The sequence below is a fragment of the Hippocampus comes genome, unplaced genomic scaffold (genome assembly GCF_001891065.2).
Source record: "Hippocampus comes isolate QL1 unplaced genomic scaffold, H_comes_QL1_v1.1 scaffold427, whole genome shotgun sequence".
NCBI classification, from domain to species: domain Eukaryota; kingdom Metazoa; phylum Chordata; class Actinopteri; order Syngnathiformes; family Syngnathidae; genus Hippocampus; species Hippocampus comes.
This window is the reverse complement of record NW_017805871.1, coordinates 609,244-629,208: the sequence shown is the minus strand read 5'-3', so window position 1 is coordinate 629,208 and position 19,965 is coordinate 609,244. Positions and strand designations below refer to the sequence as shown.

At 44.4% G+C, this 19,965-nt stretch overlaps 3 protein-coding genes and 1 gene segment (V, D, J or C); 3 read left to right on the top strand and 1 right to left on the bottom strand.

The window, feature by feature from the left end:
- The first annotated feature begins 12 nt into the window (after positions 1-12).
- asphd1 (aspartate beta-hydroxylase domain containing 1) lies at positions 13-3,706 on the top strand. The gene is made up of 6 exons (XM_019888642.1): positions 13-105; positions 1,080-1,541; positions 1,627-1,830; positions 1,961-2,168; positions 2,959-3,072; positions 3,188-3,706. Exons 2-6 carry the CDS (start codon positions 1,095-1,097, stop codon positions 3,295-3,297), a joined length of 1,083 nt encoding a protein of 360 aa, XP_019744201.1. The 5' UTR covers positions 13-105; positions 1,080-1,094; the 3' UTR covers positions 3,298-3,706.
- Positions 3,707-4,927: 1,221 nt separating this feature from the next.
- Positions 4,928-19,965, bottom strand: part of cabp5b (calcium binding protein 5b) — a 15,642-nt gene continuing 604 nt past the window's right edge. The window contains exons 2-7 of one of the 2 annotated variants that reach the window (XM_019888643.1): positions 6,958-7,201; positions 6,503-6,530; positions 6,238-6,381; positions 5,359-5,468; positions 5,120-5,267; positions 4,928-5,024 (exon numbers count right to left, since the gene is read on the bottom strand). In XM_019888643.1, the coding sequence (XP_019744202.1) occupies positions 4,996-5,024; positions 5,120-5,267; positions 5,359-5,468; positions 6,238-6,381; positions 6,503-6,530; positions 6,958-7,008 (510 nt within the window). In that variant the 5' untranslated portion in view covers positions 7,009-7,201 and the 3' untranslated portion in view covers positions 4,928-4,995. Of the gene's footprint in view, positions 5,025-5,119; positions 5,268-5,358; positions 5,469-6,237; positions 6,382-6,502; positions 6,531-6,957; positions 8,412-19,965 lie in introns of those variants that run through there. The other variant, XM_019888644.1, reaches the window with a different exon arrangement.
- The window catches only part of LOC109526985 (uncharacterized), a 26,647-nt gene continuing 15,750 nt past the window's right edge, over positions 9,069-19,965 (top strand). For 5 of the 26 annotated variants that reach the window (XM_019888621.1, XM_019888620.1, XM_019888618.1 and 2 more), the window contains exons 1-2: positions 15,235-15,338; positions 15,421-15,720. In XM_019888621.1, coding sequence (XP_019744180.1) covers positions 15,296-15,338; positions 15,421-15,720 — 343 coding nt within the window. In that variant the 5' untranslated portion in view covers positions 15,235-15,295. Of the gene's footprint in view, positions 9,470-9,877; positions 9,905-15,234; positions 15,339-15,420; positions 15,721-16,549; positions 16,691-18,607; positions 18,708-18,789; positions 19,097-19,218; positions 19,225-19,965 lie in introns of those variants that run through there. The other 21 variants (XM_019888617.1, XM_019888615.1, XM_019888629.1 and 18 more) reach the window with 12 other exon arrangements.
- Positions 11,493-12,022, top strand: LOC109526992 (immunoglobulin heavy variable 3-53-like). The segment is given in 2 exon segments: positions 11,493-11,596; positions 11,679-12,022. Coding segments are annotated over 2 exon segments (351 nt in total).

Below are 19,965 nucleotides of genomic sequence, written 5' to 3'. Positions count from 1 at the left end.
AGTAAAAAAAACAAAAACATCTAGTCTGGGAGCAACGATCTTCCACTCACTGCGCAGAGGCGGTTGCGTGCGTGCTTGTGACACATCTCGCGACGGTCTATCAAGGTAATAAGAGTCACGCGATAACAGACATCCAGAAGTAATGGTTCAAATTTCCTAATGAGCTGATCGTCGAGCTGCACATGCCCGGTTTAACACCACGGTGTGGCCATTGGCTGCTCTGTGAAGCTGGAGCATCCGTCCGTCCATTTCCTATACCGCTTGCCTTTATGAGGGTCGTTGACGGCTGTAGCAAATGTTACATCATAGTCCATGCAGCTCAAAGGCATCATCTCATCACTTTGGCTCCAACTTATTGGCATGGTGCTTATGGGTGCCCTGCTGACTCTTCAAATTGCGGCGATGCAATACTTGGAAGTACAACAGAGTGCGTTTACATAACGCATATTATTTACGCATTGGTTTGCATGTCAACCTTTGTCACTGTCACTAAAACGTATGGGATCCTTTCCTCACACGAAATGATCGAAATGTTGACAGATTTAGAAGACACGGTGGCTTTCTAGATGAGACTAATGATGGGAGAAGCTTCCAAAAGTTTTGACGAGATGAAGAATATGCGCGCTAAATGATCAGCTAGGGTGAGATCTTGCAGATTTTGCGACCTTAATTCGAGACCTTGGGTGGAGTCATAAACCCGCACGAGCAACTAGAACAAGTTCGTCAGTGCTCTGTGGAGAAGCGGTGACCTTGCATGGATAAGAGATGCTCCATGCCAGGCTTGGCTTCAGCACTGCGTGAGCCAGAAGGGGATTAAATAAAGAAAATAAGTGAATGAGGCTGTCTGTAAACAGGACTGGCCAATGGCGTGTTCAGGCTTTTCTTGTTGGTAAACACGGCATCTTACGCTTAACATGATCTTTTTTTTACGAAAGACTCAACACTCATATGTTCATTTAGCAGAATAAATGATGATTCATTTGAAAAAATAAACACGTGTCATCGAGCCGTAATTGCTCGGTCTATTTCCACTCATAATAATGCATCCCTTAATCTGTTAATCTGTTTCGGTATTTCAGCGCCCGATCATAAAGATGTGCTGGTCCTTGGACATGCTGCCCTCGCCTCCTTACATTGAGCTCGGCGTCCACTCGTTGAGTGGCCTTCTGTGGACGCTCGCGCTCTTGTTCCTGTGGCACTGTTATCGGATAGGCTCGGACTTGCCGATGGGGGTTCGCGCACGCGGGGGAAAGTTGGGCTCCGGAAGGTCCACGATGTCTCCTGGCGGAAGCTGTGCGGGAGCAAAGTACGAAACCCGGTCCAAGATTCTCAGGGGTGATCCAAGGAACCCGTTTTCAAGCATCGAAACGGAAGAGGATGAGGAGTTGGCGCAAGGCTACCTCACACCCGTACTTAGCCATGCCTTGTTCCCAGCGCAGGCATCCGCACAGGCCAAGAAACTGTACTCGGCCTTGCAGGAATACGCCAAACGCTACAGCTGGGTGGGAATGGGCCGCATTCACAAAGGCCTCCGGGAGCAGGTACGCGCTTCTCTCCGTTTCTTTTCACGTCACATATTCCCAATTCCAGAGTGATCAGGAATTTCTCATTCTCCTCCCCTTTTAGATCAAATCAAATGACCACTCAGCGATACAGAAGCCGCATCTCTTCTTCCTACCAGATGTCCCGAGTGTTCCTTTTTTCCCACGCGATGCCCATCGGCATGATATTGAAGTCCTGGAAGCCAACTACGCTGTCATCCTGGCTGAGTTCCAAGCTGTTTACCAGAAAGGCCTCGACTCCAAATCGGGCTGGACCGTGGGACCAAAGGTACGATTCTCATGTATTACAGAAAAGGGGTTACCCAAACCTTTTGGTCCCGCTTCACATTGGAGTCAATGATTTGGCCATCGCAGGGACATTAGCGTAGGTTTGACGTGAGACACTTTGTCTCTTTCAGGGCCAGGCAGTGTTTCCACTGTACAGCGCGGGCGTGTACGTGGCAGCCAACTGTCGCTGCTGTCCTTGCACGTATCGGACACTGCTGTCCCTCCGCACATTCATAAGCAGCAACTCCTTGGGATCGGCTGGATTTTGGTTGCTGGGACCCGGCGCTGCGCTGGGTAGCTCATACGGACCGACGAATACGCGGCTGCGGTGTCATCTAGGTCGGTGTATGAAGTCCTCGGCAAAATCTATGAATTGACATGACGGGGTCTTTCAGAGTTTTAAGGAATGAAGTTTTTGAGTGAATGTGACCCTGAGGAACACCACTGCTGGGTTCTGAGGAGTAAATACGCCCGTTCAAATAAACTTGGACCTTTTTACAAAATGCAAACGACATTAATATGGTAAGTTTGGTCAAAGTATGATTGGGCTATATCACAGGTGTCAAAGTCAAGGCCCGGGGGCCAGATCCGGCCACCCACATCATCTTATGTGGCCCGCGGGAGCAAATCAAGATTGTCAACTATCATGATTCTTGCTGAAATCTGTATCGAAATGTCAAATTGTCATGGGTAATAAATAATATTGAGATTTTGCAATGGCCCTCTGAGGGAAGCCGTAACTCCAAAGTGGCCCGCGACAAAAAAAGGAGTTTCACACCCCTGGTCTATATTGTCAAGTCCAGGTCGAAAAGTGGGTCAATAATCAAACACTGCGTCGAGAAGCACTGACATCTTCTGGTTCCTTTTTTCAAATCCACAATTTGTTCCATGCAGTGTGTGGTTGCCAGACGATTACAAAAAGTGAAATAAAATAAGAACGAATGAAATAGCACAACCGGCGCTGAGTGAAACAGATGATTATTTAGGTTCATTTCGACTTAGCCCATTTTCTGTCGCCACCCAGCTGGCTTCTAATCCTTTTCCCTTAAACACAGACAGGGATGAAGTGCGCGGTCTTGTTGCCTTTAAAATAAAGACAGAATGATTTTGGAGCCCATCACGCTTGCAGGTCTGCAAACTCCCCCCCTGTGTGAGCTGGTGGTGGGAGGGGAGCCTCAGTGCTGGTCTGAGGGACACTGCCTGCTGATTGATGACTCATTCCTTCACACCGTCTCACACAAAGGTTGGTGAATCACACGAACCGAATGCACATTTGGACTCCCTAAAAAAAAGTCACCTTGGATTTTCCAACTCCTTATTTTCATTTTATTGTCATCTATTTTCTTGCACCCCCAAAGGGCCCCCGGATGCTGGACCTCGAGTCATCCTCAGTGTGGACGTCTGGCATCCGAATGTGGCCGCGGCGGAGAGACAAGCGTTGGACTTCATGTTCAGTCCTGATCTCTGAGCACTTGGGCGTTTTGATTCCACCCTGAACTTTGAACTCTGCCAGTTTTGCGAGATGCGTGGGGGGCGCCTTTGGGTTTCGAGGGTCTCGTCTATGGATCACTGTGTGCGTTATCCGTTGAAAAACATGTTGGTCGTTTTCTGCCCTTTTGACCCCGATGCATTCATGGTGCATGAAAATATGATCATGCATGGCTGCCATAAACAATGTGCGTCACTTGGAGATACAACAAGACCTCCTTTAGCATCCGAGCAGAGGATTAGAGGATCCCATTAGATAACGTTCTCACAAGGGTGTTTGCATGCGAAACTTGACTGTCATGTTTATCGTTGGTGCATGCGTCACTTTGGACATCAACACCTGACGATCACGCCGCCACACTGCGGCAAAAATAAAATAAAATATGGAATCCGCTTTTTGTTTGTTTACAGTTGAACACTCTACAATATATTTGAATCCCAAATGGACAAAGGAGACTTATGAAGGATGTGACATTTGTGTGTGTGTGTGTGTGTGTGTGTGTGTGTGAGCTGAACATAAGTCATCGAAAGATACATTCAAAGCTAATTTGCATCGATTTTCGGTTTGAAAAAGCACCGCAGGAAGCTGCAAATGCATTCAAATGATCCTCGGACGCTACGTTGCCTGTGACAGTTTTCTCGTTACTCATTTTTATTCAAGCGCAGGAGCTAATTATCCACGCTGACACGTTATCTATCAATTAGAATCACATACCAAGTGATTTCAAGAGTAATCCAAAAACCAAAGGCATGATTTTGGGACCGTTAGAATTTTGGGGGCTTTTATTTAGATACCAGACAAACATAATTACAATTTTAAAAAAAAGTGCATTTTATGAAGTATTCAATCTTCTATCGCATATTTTTGGTTACATTTTACAGAGAGTCTTTGAGAATTAGTGAGGTGATTTTGTTTTATCTGCCATCTGTTCATGTGGGGTGGGGGGCGGGAGGGTCCCAGTATGAGGATTACAACCGCCAGATCTAATCTAGCACAGAGTGACAGATGATTGCTGAGATACTTTATATGTTGTTTGTATGTTTAAGGACGTTTGACTTTGTTCGACATTTCACATTTCTTTAGGCTGCGAGAAGGAGCACTCGAAAGGATAAATGGCTGCAAATGTGAACGCGTCATTGCCGCGCTGGCCACATGTCTCACTGCGACGGCCTTGACTTGCTCATACAAAATAAAAATCTGGACATAACGAGTGACGTCATAACAAAATGGGAACTTGCAATTTTCAAAACAAGAAGTCATATTTGTTCAAATGGACAATATGGCTTGACAGTAGTGCATGACAGATAGAGTGTGATGCATGTTAAAAAAAAAATATCTTCTGTCTCCGGCCTAGTCAGTCTGTGATTGTGTAAATCACGCCTTCAGTCGCTGATTGACTATTTTTCATTGGGCGCGGTGGTTTTGTGTATCTCGATAACAGGCGCAAGATGGGGTCAGCGATGCCTGATTTGTCTCGTACTCCTGTCAAGTTCAATTCTTAAAGACAGTTGTTGCACGGGGGGTTGCAAATTCCACCTTATAAAGTCCGTATAGGATTCTAGTGCATTTACAAGTCTATTCTGTACATTTTTTAAATTAAATCAAATAGAAAAAAAAAACAAAAAAACGATCATGGGGGACAGTAAAGTGGGTTAAAGCATCCACAGGTGTTTGTCTTCACTTCTTCGACATCATTTGGACAAACTCTGCAAAATCATTGGGCAGAATTTTGATCAGATGCTTTTTTTTTAAATTTTTTTTTTTTTTTAATGTATGTTGTTTGCATGGTCTTGTTTCTCACCCTCAAAGTCAACAGTACCATCCCCGTTGTTGTCCACTTCTCTGACCATTGCTTCAACTTCTTTGTTGCTGGCTTGCTCGCCCAGTAATTTCAGCATGGCGTGCTTCAGCTCATCCGACGTGATCGAACCATCGCCGTCGATATCAAACTGGAAGAGACGGGGGAAACCGTCCAAACCGTCAAATGGGGCTCTGCCAAGAAGTGCCGAAGGCGGACCACACGAAACAGGCTCAGCTCACCTCTCGAAAAGCGTCTTTCAGTTCTTTGAGGCCGATCATGCCTGCAGTTTCAGCCAGGAGCTTGGGGCTCATAAGTTCCACAAAGTCCTCGAAGTCCACCCGTCCTCCCACTGCGTTGACACGTACAGTATATAAATGTATCAAGGCAGACACCATCAGCTCTTGGATAAATTACAGTGGCTTATGAGAAGTATTGGGCCACCTTTGAACTTTCTGACCTTTTGACCTATTTCAGGCTTCAAAAAGAAAGGTATAAAATGTGATTTTTTTAAAATGTTTTTTTTTGATTTTTTTGAAGAATCAACACCAAGTGGGACATAATTGTGGAAAAGTGGAACAACATGTGTACGGTATTTAACGAAATGTCTATGTTTTCTGGTACAAATGAAGAAAACTGAAAAATAGGATGTGCAAAAGGTCAAAAAGGTCAAGGTGAGCTTTCGCAAGGCACTTCTGAGAGGCACTTCTGTTTATATCCATCCATCCATTTTCCGATCCGCTTTATCCTCACAAGGGTCGCGGGGGGTGCTGGAGCCTATCCCAGCCGTCTTCGGGCAGGGGCACCCTGAACCGGTTGCCAGCCAATCTCAGGGCACACAGAGACGAACAACCACCCGTGCTCTCACAGCTAGGGACAATTTTGAGTGTTCAATCAGCCTGCCATGCATGTTTTTGGAATGTGGGAGGAAACCGGAGTACCCGGAGAAAACCCACACAGGCACGGGGAGAACATGCAAACTCCACACAGGGAGGCCGGAGCCGGCATGGAACCCACGACCTCAGCACTGTGAGGTCGACGCGCTTTCTGTGTTGCCCCGTTTATTATTTAAATTGTATTTGAAGCTTTGCTGTCATTTCCAGCATCACATGGAGTCTTACGGTTCATGTTGATGTTTTGGCTCAGTTCGATCAGCTCCATTTCAGTTGGCATGTAGCCCATCGTCCTCATCAGGTTGCCCAAGTCTTTGCAGGAAATGAAGCCATCTTTGTCTTTGTCAAACTCCACAAAAGCCACACGTAACTCTTGCGAGCATGTCGAGAGAGAGAGAGAGAGGTACAAAGTTGCCCGGTGATACAAAATCTCCACGAGTGTGAGGGAGAGGGGGGCAGGGGAGGGGGGGGGGGGATTAAAAGCATGAATTACCTTCAACCTCATCGTGAGTGAGATCTCTCTGCAAAACAAGAAGGATGGACACAAACAGAGGCATCATTTTGATATCTGTGATCAAAGATGCGTAATGATTACCGTTGCACTCTGTACAGCTCAACTTCAAAATCTAGAAATAAATAATACTTCATGAAATATAGACTGTTTTCAATTTTAATAAAAGAGTACAAGTCTTGATTTAAAATTCGAAAAATCCTTCATGAATTTGAATGAGTGGGGGGGGGAAATGTTTGTTTTGTTTACATCTACATTAAATAAAGCCGAACCCGAGGGTGGAAATACTCCCATTAATATTCCACACCATAAAAATAATAATTTCACAAATGAATTCATATTTTATGTGATTTTTTAAAAAATATTTTTCAATATTTTTCTTCCTCAAGAACAACAATTTAAGGAGGAAAAAGTGGCGTTAAATCGGCGTGACTTACTTGTCGGTTTTTCCCCCCTCGGAGGAAGATGCAAGCTTGTTTCAGGCTCATGCTGTCTCTGCTTGCGTTTAAGAAGTCTAAACGTATGTAGGATGCACGATGGCACGTATGTACGTATGCATGTATGCCGTCTTTACGGAGAGTGCGGGCAGCCGTACATGAGTGTAAAATGTCATCACGAGTGATGTGTGCATGTCCGAGAGGAGGGATGAAGTCTCTGACGGATTATCTCTGCCGCTTTGCTCTGGAAGAGAAATACGGGCTTAATGATGCACACTTACATATACGGGGCACATTCACGTGCGCTTTTGAGGCTTTTTCGAAAGAGCACAATTCCACAGAAGATACATGATAACTTTGCTTGGATTGTAAATCCTGGTGTATTTATTTAAAATAAAAACGTGATGTGAAAATAGTCATTTCTATCAAGACGCCACATATAATCTGTTAAAAACCTAAATAATGACGCAAATTTCAAATCAGCTTAAATTGAGATGGTCTTGACATGCCGGATTTTGATTCAGATTCTGCATCAGACCGCTAAGTCCTGCAATCACTTTTATATCTTTTTACATAACCGCATTGATCGCGCTCGCAAACAGTATGCAGACGGAAACCACTTTGACATCACCAACAAAGCACATTAGATTTATTTATTCGTTGACTGTTTACGCGGTACTTCAAATGGATTTATAAAATAGACACTTTTCGCGATCCACTTAAAGCAAGTCATTAAGTGAGTGATTCAGAAAGTACTTAAAAAAACGCATCGAATAGCTTGACAGAATCAGAGAGTCGACATTTTAAACATAGTACAGGAAAAAAAACCAAAAGAATTCTAATCATCAAACAAATCCCCCCCGAACAAAAGTTAACATTCATCAATCTCATATAAGATTTCTTTTTAAACGATGCTGTATTTGTAAAATATGGTGATATAAATGAAGCATGTTTTTTTTTTTTTTTGCCTATAAGACAGATGCAAAGCAGTTGTCATGCCAGAAACTTCATTTCAGTCAAGCTAAGCTTTCTCAGTTTCCAAACATGTCTTCGGGCGGCACCTCTGGGACGCCACCTGCTCATGTGAAACAGGAACCAGAAAAACATCCTGCACCCGAAACACTCTCTGTGCTCATGTGCTCACAAAAGAACACTTGACAATATGAATAAAATATTGGCAAACTGTACACTTTGATGGGATGTTTTTTTTTGGGGGGGTGCGGGGGGGGGCATTCTGTCATAAAATGAAAGGAGCGGTAAGTGGAAAAAAAAGAAGACAAACAAATTTGCCACGAGATCAACATGCACCCAATCACAAATAGATTGAGTACATTTGAACATAAACTGTGTCACTGTTTTTGCCAGTTTGAGAATTGCATTTTGAAGCATATGGCGACAAACGCTGCACCCGCTCTCTTATGCGGTGCCACGGCGAAAAGTGAACACCCCACCGGCGCGCTCTGAAGCTTGCAGTCAGGCCCTCGCAGATGGGACGCTCCCGTCGGGACACCGTCAGTGGCAACCGGGCGACCGTGTTCTGCGGAGTCGTGCTGGGACTGCTGGCTGCTGCACACGTGATCTTTGACCCCCTCACCTTCAACATTTAACGTTCTCTTCTCCAAAGGTTTACAAAGAGAAGCTACGGGACTAAAATATGCTTCTGCAATTTTATTAAGACCAAGAAAAAGGAGCCTGTTTCATGAAGCAATATTTTAAATCCGGAAAAAGCATTTTCAAACTCCAGCTAAGTCACGGGCGATTCGACTCGCAATCAACTTTTATGCCTGGTCGGAGTGTTCAGTGTGGCCCGCGGCTGCAGCACGAGCAGCATCGATGCGCTAAGAGAATTCCAGTCCAATGCGTCACGTTGGTTTTGCTCAGTGACTCCATCGCGAACAGACATGAACAAGATACAAATACACCCGATTCAGTGGAAAAACTCCCCCGAGGTGACCAAATCAGAAAAAAACAAAAAACCCAACAACTATCGTGAGCACCATATTTCCGTATGCTCTTACGGGGCACTTTGTGGCGATTTCAAAAGCATCCCACCGATCCTCGATGCAAAACACGCTTCCCACCGGTGCGCTATAAAGACCTGCTGCCATGCCCTCAAGCAAGAGCAGGACCCCTTTGCGTTTTCTGCTCTGAACCAAGATGGCGGACAGAATGCTAACATCCTTGCTGCTTGCTCTTTTGGCTTTGGCGGCCGCTCAAGCCTGGAGCATAGAGGAGTCCGAACCGGTGGAGAAAAGAGTCGGAGAATCCCACACACTGACGTGCACAACATCAGGCTTACGTTTTTCCAACTACGGATGGGGCTGGATCAAAAAAGCGCCTGGAAAAGGCCTGCAATGGATAGCTCATAGAGTTGCCTCCTGGTTGATTGCAGACTATTACACAGAAGAAATTCAGGGTAGATTCATCATCAAAACAGACGGTACAAGCGACCAGGTCTCACTAACTATGGGCCGTCTGACGGCCGATGACACCGCTCTGTATTACTGTGTCAGAACCACCGTGATCGATAACATGAGAAAAGGCCCACAAAAACAATCCCTTGATTTTCCCACCAGTTTTGTCTGCTTCAGACTGACACAAAGAGTCACACTTGCGACACTTGACACGAATTCAAAGGGCGCCGGCTAAAAAGAAAACACTCCATGATAAAGCTGCCATTTTCTCTTGAAATAAATTCTTTGTCACGCCTGACCAACCCCCCACCACCAATTATGAAAAGGAACGGATCACGATTCCAACATAATAATAATAATGAACACGTGCAAGACTCATGAGAATGTTTAATTTGTTTCCGTTTGTCGTTGATGGATATTTTAAAGTTTTGTTCCCGCCCCCCAAAAAATGACTTTTGGCACATGCTGGAGCCGAGGAGGTTTTTGAGAGGGCGCGTGTCATTGTGGAACTAACATATGGGTGGACGGGTACCCACGGTGTCACACACGATGGCAAAAACCTGGGATGATGTGAACACTCGAATGGCGCTCTCGTCACAAACTGCAAGCACGAGGAGAAAATTGTTGTCACCTATTGATGACATTAAAGGAGTCGACTCATGGCAGCTTAATCATAAACTGGATGACCTCCAAGTTATACTTGCCAACCCCAAATAACATCTTGACCGGTATACATCATGTAAGATGAATTATTCGTCGAGGATAAACATGATAAAACGTGGCCATGTCCGTAGTAGCATTTTAACCCGAAAAGGGCCTCGGGCCGCCCCCCTGGGAGACCACCTGCTCATCTGAAACAGGAAGCAGAAAAGCAGCTTTGGCTCAAAATGCACCGTTAGTAGTTAGTGTGCTTGCGAGTCACACTAACTCAAGCTGAGCTTTTCATGCTTTAACATTACTGCATTCATGTGATGCTTTTTTTTTTTGCTCGGAGAAAGTTGAGAAAGGTTTGTGAACCTGAAAATGAATCTCGGTGTGTTTTGGGTTGAATTCTGAGAAACAATTTGCAATTTGCATGTTTGATAGTCACTTGGAGGTCGTTTTAAATTCATCAAAACTTTGGTGTCGTATTAGAAAAACGGGAAAAAAGGGGGTAAAAATCAGGGGTGTCAAATTCATTTTTGTCGCGTTATGACTGTGAAACCATATGAGGAAGTCAACTGCTGTAATGAGGGTTTTGGAAACAAGCAAACTTACAATAGCTCTCTTATATATTACTTATGACAATTTGAAATTTTGGTCCAAATTTTAGCAAGCATCATTCAAGTCATCATGTTTGATTCTGCACCGTTAGTAGTTAGTGTGCTTGCGAGTCACACTAACTCAAGCTGAGCTTTTCATGCTTTAACTTTACTGCATTCATGTGATGCATTTTTTTTTTGCTCGGAGAAAGTTTAGAAAGGTTTGTGAACCTGAAAATGAATGTCAGTGTGTTTTGGGTTGAATTCTGAGAAAGAATTTGCAATTTGCATATTTGAGAGTCACTTGGAGGTCGTTTTAAATTCATCAAAACTTTGGTGTTGTATTAGAAAAACGGGAAAAAAAGGGGATAAAAATCAGGAGTGTCAAATTCATTTTTGTCGCGGGCCACATTATGGTTACCGGTTCCTTTGGAGGGCCGTTATGACTGTGAAACCATATAAGGAAGTCAACTACTGTAATGAGGGTTTTGGAAACAAGCAAACTTACAATAGCTCTCTTTTATATTACCTACGAGAATTTGAAATTTTGGTACAAATTTTAGCAAGCATTATTGAAGTCAACATGTTTGATTCGCTTTCGCGGGCCACATCAAATGATGTGGCGGGCCGGAAAGGGGCGGCAAAGCGGTCCAGTGGTTAGCACGTCGGCCTCCCACTGCCGAGGTCCCCGGGTTGTCTCCAGGCTGTCATAAAACGGTCACAAATTTCGGAAACTTGAAACCACACCGAACACGTGTATGTTTTCAAGCGTACATATAGTCACCTGTTGACAAATATATACCTGCCGTCTTTCATGGCAGTGCCACTATGCAAAATGAACATCGCCCCCGCCCCCATCACACCCCCTCAGGGTGCTATAAAACTTGCAGTGAGGCTCTCGCAGGAGACACGCTCCCATCAGGACACCCTCAGCTGCAACCATGTTCCATGTCGTTGCGCTGGTGTTGCTGGCCGCTGCTTCCAGTAAGATGCGGGCGATGATTACTGCGGCACACGCGACTTTTGACTCCTCTCCTTCAACATCTAACATTCTGGTTCTCCACAGGCGTCAAGTGCGAACAGTTGACCCAGCCGCCGTCTGTGACTCTGCGGTCCGGTCAGGAGTTAAACATCGCCTGTCAGGTGTCTTATTCGTTAAGCAGCTACTACACTGCGTGGGTCAGGCAGGCGGCTGGGAAAGGACTGGAATGGATCGGGATGAGATTCACTGGGGCCTATTACCGCAAGGATTCCCTGAGTAGCAAGTTCAGTATTGAACTCGACCCCTCCAGCCAAACCGTAACCCTGAATGGACAGAATATGCAGCCTGAAGACACGGCTGTGTATTACTGCGCCAGACAAACACAACAATAAAAACCATCAGGAGACCTGAACAAAAAGCTAACAATAAGAAAAAAAAACTGGGGAGTTCTGAAGCGTATCAGGCGAACAACCTCAAGTTCTTTCTTCCCCCAAAATGTTGCATCTGGCACACGCCCACTCAGTAGGGGCAAGCGTGATCGTGCATAGCGTCTTAAAAAAATGACAGTGGAACCTTCAAAGTGGAGAGGTAAAAAAATGATAAATTTGGAGTCCAACCAAGAAAATGATGTCGAAAATAAGCATCAAAAGACAAACAAAATGAGGGGAAATAACAAGCGGGCTGTCATACTCGACATTAGTGCCGCCACCTTGGCATCGCAGGACACACAGAGATGAACAACCATCCACAAAAACCTTTCTTTTGAACCAGTCGGCCAGTTTGGTCACTGCATGAAGAACACTTCCAACATATCAGAGAGAAAATGTCGCCGGCTCAAAAGAGAACATACAATCCGAGAGGAAGCTCCCATTTTCTGTTGACATGCATCATTTTAGTGGCATGTCGTCACCTCCCTAACATAACGGCCTGTCTTTTTTTTTCAATTTTCTTTTAAGAAAACCCAAAAATAGTCGCAAAGACTGATTACATTTTTTTCATCATTTCATTTGAGTGTTAGAATTGAATGAGCTTTTTAACGAAGGATGGAGATGATTTTATCTTAGGTGGCCTGGCTGTGTATTACTGCGCCAGACAAACACAACAATACAAACCATCAGGAGACCTGAACAAAAAGCTAACAATGAGGAAAAACTAAAGTGGGAGCCTGAGATTTGAAGGCAAAAACTTTTTTTTTTTTTAAATAATATTACTTAGGCCATAGTTTTAAAAGGGTGATGTATTTTCTTTTTTTTTTAAATGTTGTACCATGAAAATAAATGTCAGAAGCGTATCAGGCGAACAACCTCAAGTTCTTTCTTTCCCCAAAATGTTGCATCTGGCTAACAATCAGGAAAAAAAAAAAGTGGGAGGAGTTCTGAAGCTTATCAGGCGAACAACCTCAAGTTCTTTCTTCCCCCAAAATGTTGCATCTCGCACACGCCCACTCAGTAGGGGCAAGCGTGATCACGCGTAGCGTCTTAAAAAAAATGATAGTGGAACCTCCAAAGTGGAGAGGTAAATAAATGATAAATTTGGAGTCAAACCAAGAAAATGATGTCGAAAATAAGCATCAAAAGACAAACAAAATGAGGGGAAATAACTCAAGCGGGCTGTCATACTCGACATTAGTGCCGCCACCTTAGCCTTTTTTTTTTGCTACATTTAGGAAATTTTCTGACTCTACCAGCAACTATCCATCCATTTTCCGATCTGCTTTATCCCCACAAGGTCGTGGGGGGTGCAGGAGCCGATCTCAGCCATCTCCGGCCAGTAGGCGGGGGGACACACAGAGATGAACAACCATCCACAAAAACCTTTCTTTTGAACCAGTCGGCCAGTTTGGTCACTCCCTGAAGAACACTTCCAACACATAAGAGAGAAAATGTCGCTGGCTCAAAAGAGAACAAACAATCAGAGAGGAAGCTCCCATTTTCTGTTGACATGCATCATTTTAGTGGCATGTCGTCACCTCCCGAACATAATGGCCAGTCTTTTTTTTTTCAATTTTCTTTTAAGAAAACCCCAAAAATAGTTGCAAAGACTGATTATATTTTTTTATCATTTCATTTGAGCGCTAGAATAGAATGAGCTTTTTAACGAAGGATGTAGATGATTTTATCTTTGGTGGTCATTAGCCTGAGATTTGAAGGCAAAAACTTTTTTTTTTTTTTTTTATAAATATGACTTAGGCCATAGTTTTAAAAGGGTGATGATGTATTTTATTTATTTTTTTTTAAATGTTGTACCATGAAAATAAATGTCACGGATTTCCAACATAATAATAATTGTAAACCAATGCCGAAATCATCAATCTCGTAAATGATTTCCTTTTATTGTTTATGGATTGGGTGGCACGGTGGTGGCCTGGGATCAGATAACGGATGGATGTTTGTGGATTTTCAAGTGGCGGCAAAGCGGTCCAGTGGTTAGCACGTCGGCCTCCCACTGCCGAGGTCCCCGGGTTGTCTCCAGGCTGTCATAAAACGGTCACAAATTTCGGAAACTTGAAACTAAATGATAAATTTGGAGTCAAACCAAGAAAATGATGTCGAAAATAAGCATCAAAAGACAAACAAAATGAGGGGAAATAACTCAAGCGGGCTGTCATACTCGACATTAGTGCCGCCACCTTAGCCTTTTTTTTTTGCTACATTTAGGAAATTTTCTGACTCTACCAGCAACTATCCATCCATTTTCCGATCTGCTTTATCCCCACAAGGTCGTGGGGGGTGCAGGAGCCGATCTCAGCCATCTCCGGCCAGTAGGCGGGGGGACACACAGAGATGAACAACCATCCACAAAAACCTTTCTTTTGAACCAGTCGGCCAGTTTGGTCACTCCCTGAAGAACACTTCCAACACATAAGAGAGAAAATGTCGCTGGCTCAAAAGAGAACAAACAATCAGAGAGGAAGCTCCCATTTTCTGTTGACATGCATCATTTTAGTGGCATGTCGTCACCTCCCGAACATAATGGCCAGTCTTTTTTTTTTCAATTTTCTTTTAAGAAAACCCCAAAAATAGTTGCAAAGACTGATTATATTTTTTTATCATTTCATTTGAGCGCTAGAATAGAATGAGCTTTTTAACGAAGGATGTAGATGATTTTATCTTTGGTGGTCATTAGCCTGAGATTTGAAGGCAAAAACTTTTTTTTTTTTTTTTTATAAATATGACTTAGGCCATAGTTTTAAAAGGGTGATGATGTATTTTATTTATTTTTTTTTAAATGTTGTACCATGAAAATAAATGTCACGGATTTCCAACATAATAATAATTGTAAACCAATGCCGAAATCATCAATCTCGTAAATGATTTCCTTTTATTGTTTATGGATTGGGTGGCACGGTGGTGGCCTGGGATCAGATAACGGATGGATGTTTGTGGATTTTCAAGTGGCGGCAAAGCGGTCCAGTGGTTAGCACGTCGGCCTCCCACTGCCGAGGTCCCCGGGTTGTCTCCAGGCTGTCATAAAACGGTCACAAATTTCGGAAACTTGAAACCACACCGAACACGTGTATGTTTTCAAGCGTACATATAGTCACCTGTTGACAAATATATACCTGCCGTCTTTCATGGCAGTGCCACTATGCAAAATGAACATCGCCCCCGCCCCCATCACACCCCCTCAGGGTGCTATAAAACTTGCAGTGAGGCTCTCGCAGGAGACACGCTCCCATCAGGACACCCTCAGCTGCAACCATGTTCCATGTCGTTGCGCTGGTGTTGCTGGCCGCTGCTTCCAGTAAGATGCGGGCGATGATTACTGCGGCACACGCGACTTTTGACTCCTCTCCTTCAACATCTAACATTCTGGTTCTCCACAGGCGTCAAGTGCGAACAGTTGACCCAGCCGCCGTCTGTGACTCTGCGGTCCGGTCAGGAGTTAAACATCGCCTGTCAGGTGTCTTATTCGATAGGCAGCTACCACACTGCGTGGGTCAGGCAGGTGGCTGGGAAAGGACTGGAATGGATCGGGAGCAGAAGACACACTGGGGACTATTACCGCAAGAATTCCCTGATTAGCAAGTTCAGTATTGAACTCAACCCCTCCAGCCAAACCGTAACCCTGAATGGACAGAATATGCAGCCTGAAGACACGGCTGTGTATTACTGCGCCAGACAAACACAACAATACAAACCATCAGGAGACCTGAACAAAAAGCTAACAATGAGGAAAAACTAAAGTGGGAGGAGTTCTGAAGCGTATCAGGCGAACAACCTCAAGTTCTTTCTTTCCCCAAAATGTTGCATCTGGCTAACAATCAGGAAAAAAAAAAAGTGGGAGGAGTTCTGAAGCTTATCAGGCGAACAACCTCAAGTTCTTTCTTCCCCCAAAATGTTGCATCTCGCACACGCCCACTCAGTAGGGGCAAGCGTGATCACGCGTAGCGTCTTAAAAAAAATGATAGTGGAACCTCCAAAGTGGAGAGGTAAATAAATGATAAATTTGGAGTCAAACCAAGAAAATGATGTCGAAAATAAGCATCAAAAGACAAACAAAATGAGGGGAAATAACTCAAGCGGGCTGTCATACTCGACATTAGTGCCGCCACCTTAGCCTTTTTTTTTTGCTACATTTAGGAAATTTTCTGACTCTACCAGCAACTATCCATCCATTTTCCGATCTGCTTTATCCCCACAAGGTCGTGGGGGGTGCAGGAGCCGATCTCAGCCATCTCCGGCCAGTAGGCGGGGGCTGGCCGCTGCTTCCAGTAAGATGCGGGCGATGATTACTGCGGCACACGCGACTTTTGACTCCTCTCCTTCAACATCTAACATTCTGGTTCTCCACAGGCGTCAAGTGCGAACAGTTGACCCAGCCGCCGTCTGTGACTCTGCGGTCCGGTCAGGAGTTAAACATCGCCTGTCAGGTGTCTTATTCGATAGGCAGCTACCACACTGCGTGGGTCAGGCAGGTGGCTGGGAAAGGACTGGAATGGATCGGGAGCAGAAGACACACTGGGGACTATTACCGCAAGAATTCCCTGATTAGCAAGTTCAGTATTGAACTCAACCCCTCCAGCCAAACCGTAACCCTGAATGGACAGAATATGCAGCCTGAAGACACGGCTGTGTATTACTGCGCCAGGCAACCACAACAATAAAAACCATCAGGAGACCTGGACAAAAAGCAAACAATCAGAAAAAAAAGTGGGAGGAGTTCTGAAGCTGATCAGGCGAGCAACCTCGTTCTTTCTTCCCCCAAAATGTTGCATCTGGTACACACCCACTCAGTAGGGGCAAGCGTGATCGCGCATAGCGTCTTAAAAAAATGACAGTGGAACCTTCAAAGTGGAGAGGTAAAAAAATGATAAATTTGGAGTCCAACCAAGAAAATGATGTCGAAAATAAGCATCAAAAGACAAACAAAATGAGGGGAAATAACAAGCGGGCTGTCATACTCGACATTAGTGCCGCCACCTTGGCATCGCAGGACACACAGAGATGAACAACCATCCACAAAAACCTTTCTTTTGAACCAGACGGCCAGTTTGGTCACTCCCTGAAGAACACTTCCAACACATAAGAGAGAAAATGTCGCCGGCTCAAAAGAGAACATACAATCCGAGAGGAAGCTCCCATTTTCTGTTGACATGCATCATTTTAGTGGCATGTCGTCACCTCCCGAACATAATGGCCAGTCTTTTTTTTTTCAATTTTCTTTTAAGAAAACCCCAAAAATAGTTGCAAAGACTGATTATATTTTTTTATCATTTCATTTGAGCGCTAGAATAGAATGAGCTTTTTAACGAAGGATGTAGATGATTTTATCTTTGGTGGTCAACACGGCTGTGTATTACTGCGCCAGGCAACCACAACAATAAAAACCATCAGGAGACCTGGACAAAAAGCAAACAATCAGAAAAAAAAGTGGGAGGAGTTCTGAAGCTGATCAGGCGAGCAACCTCGTTCTTTCTTCCCCCAAAATGTTGCATCTGGTACACACCCACTCAGTAGGGGCAAGCGTGATCGCGCATAGCGTCTTAAAAAAATGACAGTGGAACCTCCAAAGTGGAGAGGTAAATAAATGCTAAATTTGGAGTCAAACCAAGAAAATGATGTCGAAAATAAGCATCAAAAGAAACAAAATGAGGGTCAATCACTCAAGTGGGCTGTCATACTCGAGATTAGTGCCGCCACCTTGGCATCGCAGGACACACAGAGACGAACAACCATCCACAAAAACCTTTCTTTTGAACCAGTCGGCCAGTTTGGTCACTGCATGAAGAACACTTCCAACATATCAGAGAGAAAATGTCGCCGGCTCAAAAGAGAACATACAATCCGAGAGGAAGCTCCCATTTTCTGTTGACATGCATCATTTTAGTGGCATGTCGTCACCTCCCGAACATAATGGCCAGTCTTTTTTTTTCAATTTTCTTTTAAGAAAACCCAAAAAATAGTCGCAAAGACTGATTACATTTTTTTCATCATTATATTTGAGTGTTAGAATTGAATGATCTTTTTAACGAAGGATGTAGATGATTTTAGCTGAGGTGGTCATTATCCTGAGATTTGAAGGCAAAACCTTTTTTTTTAATCTTACTTCGGCCATAGTTTTAAAAGGGCGACAATGTATTAGATTTTTTAAAAATGTTGTACCATGAAAATAAATGCCTCGGATTTCCAACATAATAATAATTGTAAACCAATGCCGAAATCATCAATCTCGTAAATGATTTCATTTTATTGTTTATGGATTGGGTGGCACGGTGGTGGCCTGGGATCAGATAACGGATGGATGTTGGTGGATTTTCAAGTGGCGGCACAGCGGTCGAGTGGTTAGCACGTCCGCCTCCCACTGCCGAGGTCCCCGGTTTGTCTCCAGGCTGTCATAAAACGGTACCAAATTTCGGAAACTTGAGAGCACACCGAACACGTGTATGTTTTCAAGCGTACATATAGTCACCTGTTGACAAATATATACCTGCCGTCTTTCATGGCAGTGCCACTATGCAAAATGAACATCGCCCCCGCCCCCCTCACACCCCTCCCAGGGTGCTATAAAACTTGCAGTGAGGCTCTGGCAGGAGACACGCTCCCATCAGGACACCTTCAGCTGCAACCATGTTCCGTGTCGTTGCGCTGGTGTTGCTGGCCGCTGCTTCCAGTAAGATGCGGGCGATGATCGCTGCGGCACACAAGACTTTTGACTCCTCGCCTTCAACATCTAATATTCTGGTTCTCCACAGGCGTCAAGTGCGAACAGTTGACCCAGCCGCCGTCTTTGACTCTGCAGTCCGGTCGGGACTTGACCATCACCTGTCAGGTGTCTTATGATTTGGATGACTACCACACTGCGTGGGTCAGGCAGGTGGCTGGGAAAGGACTGGAATGGATCGGGATGAGAGCACTCACTGGGGCCTATTACCGCAAGGATTCCCTGAGTAGCAAGTTCAGTATTGAGCTCAACCCCAGCAGCCGAACCGTAACCCTGAATGGACAGAATATGCAGCCTGAAGACACGGCTGTGTATTACTGTGCCAGAGACGCACAGCAACTCGAACCAAAAGCAGACTTCAACAAAAACCTCACAAACCAAAATAAATAAATAAATAAAGAGGAGCTCTCAGGCTTGACTTACCACTCCATTCTTCTTCCCCTTACCGCTCAGTGATGGGGGAGGGGGGGGTGCAAGCGTTGTCTTCTTGCAAAAGCTCGGAGTGATGGAATTGCCAATCAAGCATTGTTAGTGTAACGATTGCGAGGTGGTGGTGGACCCCAAAAAGCAGGCAGGAGGGAGGAGCAGGGTGTACTTCAAGAAGTGTATTGATAAAACACAGAAAACTAAAACCTAAACAAACAAAGTCCTCACAACAAAACGAAGCCAAAGTATCAAACAAAAAACCATGACTGAAGATAAAACATAACAATGACCTCAACATGACTGAAACAAACATGACAGCAGCCAACAAACAGCAACAATGACCCAACACTGAGTGGTCGTGCCGGGAGTCCTTTTAAACCATTACATAACGACATAACGACCAACAGGTGTGCAAGCTGCAGGGTAATCCCTACAGCGCCACCTGGTGGTCCCAAACCAAATCATGACAGTTAGAGTCTGAAGCGCAATTCGTTAATTCCATCCGGATGTAATCTGTGGTCATTCATTTGAGTGATCACGTTTATCATGATCGATTAGGTCTCAGTTTAGATCTCATCAGATCAGTTTATCGTTTATTACGCCTCTGTGTGATTTTTGCACTCAACAAATTCCTCATTTGGTCGTTAATTTACTGGCATGTTTGTGGAAATGATTCTTTCAACAATGACATGTTGACAATTAGATCTGTAATTTACAAATAAAGCTGTAGCAATATTCTTCTCAAATTATAGAGTGCAATGCAGTGGGTTGGTTGTGGTCA